Genomic DNA, 3,922 nt, shown 5'->3' with positions numbered 1-3,922 from the left:
GTAATAAAATACAGTTTTGAATTCTATCCGCCTTTCATCATCTTCAGAATGATAGGAGCGCCATCTGTTGTAGATTTGGTTGAATTGACATATTTCATGAGCCGCGAGCTACAGCTCTCATCCACGATGATGAATACAAGTGTGACGTCTAGTGGCGACATACGAGTTTGAGACCCAAACAATTTAATCAAATTAGAAGGCCCGAAGGCAGTTTTAAACTGCTAAAGTTTGGATGAAAATTTTTACTTGGAGTTATTCAATTACTTGAAACACGTAGTCCTGATTCTATTTTTTTCTTAATTTTTTGTTATTTCCCCTGAAACTCATTATAATATGGAATAATCTTCATACGCAATTTTCGTACAAATTTTTTACCAATTGCCGAAAAAATATGAATTTCCGTTTATTCCACCTTAAAAAATCATTGTCATCATGGTCGCTTCTTAAATTCGGAGCACGAAAATCAATCCTCGAATTGACAAATACTATAGCAAAGCTTATCACCTCTTCTAGATGTGAAGAAGTCATCCTTCAATTATAACAACCATAACAACGAATGAAGCTTATTTTGTTCCAGTCGTTCGTTAGTGATAGGCTAGCTGATCGTGTTAACCATTCTCGTACACAATCCACTTTGTGTAGGTGTTGAGTGTTTGATTTGAATATTGAAAACGTTCTTGACAGAATCATACGTGATCACTTTGTTTTCGAGCGAATGTTATCTATTGTGCTCAATCATAATCGAGGCAGTAACTCAACACTGGTGTATCTGTGTGAATTTTCACAATCATTGACCTGATAATCTTCAAAAAATAAATGTAAAAAAAAACCATCGTTTTCGACACATATGTTTGCCAGCATTTAATATTGCATTTATTTCTGCTTAAGTATTTGTGTTTTAGTTTCTATCAAAGGCTGAATAATTAATCTTACCGGCATTTCCAGTAAACACAAATCAACGAAAGCAAGTCGTTGCTAACCAGTGGCAATATCAGTAAGATGACATCCACCCAGCAAAAATTGGTGAAATTCCGAAACTGTAGAGTTTTGCGGGACCATCGGCTCATTGTTGATGACTTGTGGGTGCGTGGTGGGAAGATTATTGACCCCGAGAAAGTATTTTTCGATGAAAAAAAACAGGCGCACATCCAGATTGATTGTAATGGTGCTATCGTAGCGCCCGGTTTCATTGACCTGCAAATTAATGGTAAGAATTTGGCTCACTGACAAACGCTATTTGGATGAAAACTCCATTAAATTTTTCACAATTTAGGCGGTTATGGCGTAGATTTTTCAAATGACATCAGTACAGTCGAAGAGGGAGTTGAGAAAGTTTCCAAAGGACTGCTAGCTCATGGTGTAACATCATTCTGCCCAACTCTAGTTACATCACCTCCCGAGACATACCATCAGATTTTACCCAAGATTCCCAAAAAAGACGGTGGACTTCACGGTGCTTCTATCCTTGGGTGTCACGTTGAAGGCCCTTTCATAAACAGTAACAAAAAGGGGGCTCATCCTGCGCAGTGTATAAAAGAATTCGACAAGGTAACATTGAATCGAATCAAAATTCGTCGATTGTGAATAATCGTTTTTGTTTTGATCAAGGGCTTCCAAACGCTATTAGATGTTTATCACTCATTAGATCACATCAGCATTCTCACGCTGGCTCCTGAGAAAGATGGTGCTTCGGAAGTGATACGTGAGTTGAGTCAACGAGGAATCACTGTGTCTGTTGGCCATTCGATGGCTAATTTGAACGATGGGGAAATAGCGGTACAGCATGGGGCAAAGCTTATCACGCACCTGTTTAATGCGATGCTGCCGGTAAGTTCAATGAAGTGGAGAAGTACCGCTCACACATTGAAAATGTCGTACATAGTTCCATCATCGTGACCCAGGACTAGTTGGATTGCTAACGACTGACAACATTCCGCCCAATTCTTTGGTGTACTTCGGTATAATCTCCGATGGAGTTCATACCCATCCAGCCGCACTAAGGATTGCATACAAGACTCATCCGAACGGACTCATTCTTGTTACCGATGCAATATCAGCCATGGGACTGAATGAAGGCAGACACAGGATTGGACAAATGGACCTGGAAGTTCGAGGAGGTCGAGCTTATATCGCTGGCACCGACACCTTATGTGGTAGCATAGCTCCTATGGACGAGTGTATCCGCTTTTTCAAGAAGGCCTCCAGTACGATTGATATAGTGGAATTCGTATTGTTTGAAATTATTTTTAAAAAAATAATTACAGGTTGTTCTATTGAGTATGCTCTGGAGGCAGCATCTCTGCATCCGGCACGCTGCTTGGGTATCGAGAAACAGAAAGGAACATTGGACTACGGTGCCGACGCCGATTTTGTTGTTTTGGATGACTCTCTAAATGTGCTTTCTACGTGGATAGCTGGTAAATGCGTTTATGAGAATAAAATTGAACTAAAAACACATGATTGAAGAAAACACACAAAAAATCATAACCATTGCAGGGAGTTAATGTAGGCCACATTACAAGAATTTGGAGATTATTAAGTGGTAACCGATAATAAATATATTTTAGCACATTTTTCATTACAATCAGTGACAATATGAACAGACTTCTTTTTCTGCAACGGCACTTACGTTTCTAGAGGAACCTCACCGTCCCAACGTAGTATTACTTGCGTTAGTACTTAGTTGAGATTTCTATGCCAACTAAGCCACCCAAGCAACATGTCTCGTGCGTATTCCAAGTAAGAGCTCTAGAATACTCGAGACCACAATGCAAGTCGAAAGGAATTTCCCTGACTGAAAATCCTCCGACCGGAACGGAAAGCAAGTCCGAATCCTCGGCATATGTGACGGTAATTTCTCGGTCATGGGAGCACATATGAACAGAGGTACAGTGTAAAACAACAGCTATGCGCACAAAGCGCCCATGTGCGGCGTATCCGTTTTAACAAAATTCACGTTGACGGCATTAAGCTTCGTTTTACGAGTTGGTAAAGCTCAAAACAATACACTACAATACAATAAATTTGTATTTATATCCATTTTGACAATTAAATGTCAGTAAATGGTAAGAAAGTTATGGGCCCTATTATAGAAATCGAATCGAGGATTCGATACAATCGCTATCACTATCACATCGAGTAAAATCTGGAATTATAGAAATCGAGGAAAACTGCTCGATTCGTTAGCAAGCTCGAATGTCAGCGGTTGTGATGAAATATTTTGAAACATGTTTGAAATGTTTCATAAAGCACTATAGAAAGGATGCCAAATATTTTTTAGAGGCATCTGCTATGAAAATGTATTTCCAAAAATGTTAATATGGTTATGTTTTGGAGTAAATTCATTTTCCCTCAAAGAATAAAGCTTAATAGGCGTAAGGCACGCATGCATGTGTAATAAAAAAGACAGCGTGGAACAATTTTCTTTAAAAAATATATAATTATTAGAAAATGAACTTTTTCATGCATTTTCATAACTGCAATCAATTCCGTAAAGAGTCACGCACGAATTTCACTTTTTTTCAGCAAAACAATTTTTGTTATTCATGTAATGCATCATTTAATTCTCTTTTAGCGTCGATTTCTTGTGGTAGTCAAATCCTCCAATCCTGCCTCCAAAAAAACCTCAAGCAATGTCTACATTTGCTTTCATTGGTTCAACGAGCCGTTCAAACTGGTGGTGATTTGGTTTTTTTTCTTCCGCCACTCATTTTCAGCCACTGAATTATGCGCTGGAATAAATACTGCATTGTAAATTATAACATGATTAATATAAATAATGCTGGATTGAACACTTACCTTGTATAGACTATTCTGGCAGCACAGTAAAACAAATGCTGATCAAAACAAACGAACATGTGTTGAAAATTGCATATATTTAAGCGTTTCTGAAATGTTTCCCAAAGGAAAATATCAGCGACGC

The 3,922-nt window shown here is 38.3% G+C and overlaps 1 protein-coding gene across 1 annotated transcript; it reads left to right on the top strand.

The window, feature by feature from the left end:
- Positions 1–346: 346 nt before the first annotated feature.
- LOC129775428 (N-acetylglucosamine-6-phosphate deacetylase) lies at positions 347–2,596 on the top strand. The gene is made up of 6 exons (XM_055780177.1): positions 347–887; positions 946–1,207; positions 1,274–1,548; positions 1,609–1,827; positions 1,883–2,204; positions 2,265–2,596. The coding sequence occupies exons 2-6, from the start codon at positions 1,000–1,002 to the stop codon at positions 2,462–2,464; spliced, it is 1,224 nt and encodes a 407-aa protein (XP_055636152.1). The 5' UTR covers positions 347–887; positions 946–999; the 3' UTR covers positions 2,465–2,596.
- Positions 2,597–3,922: the final 1,326 nt, after the last annotated feature.

This window comes from Toxorhynchites rutilus, chromosome 1, assembly GCF_029784135.1.
Source record: "Toxorhynchites rutilus septentrionalis strain SRP chromosome 1, ASM2978413v1, whole genome shotgun sequence".
Lineage (NCBI taxonomy): Eukaryota > Metazoa > Arthropoda > Insecta > Diptera > Culicidae > Toxorhynchites > Toxorhynchites rutilus.
Note: the sequence above shows the minus strand (reverse complement) of the source record. Positions and strands in the feature narration are given on the sequence as shown.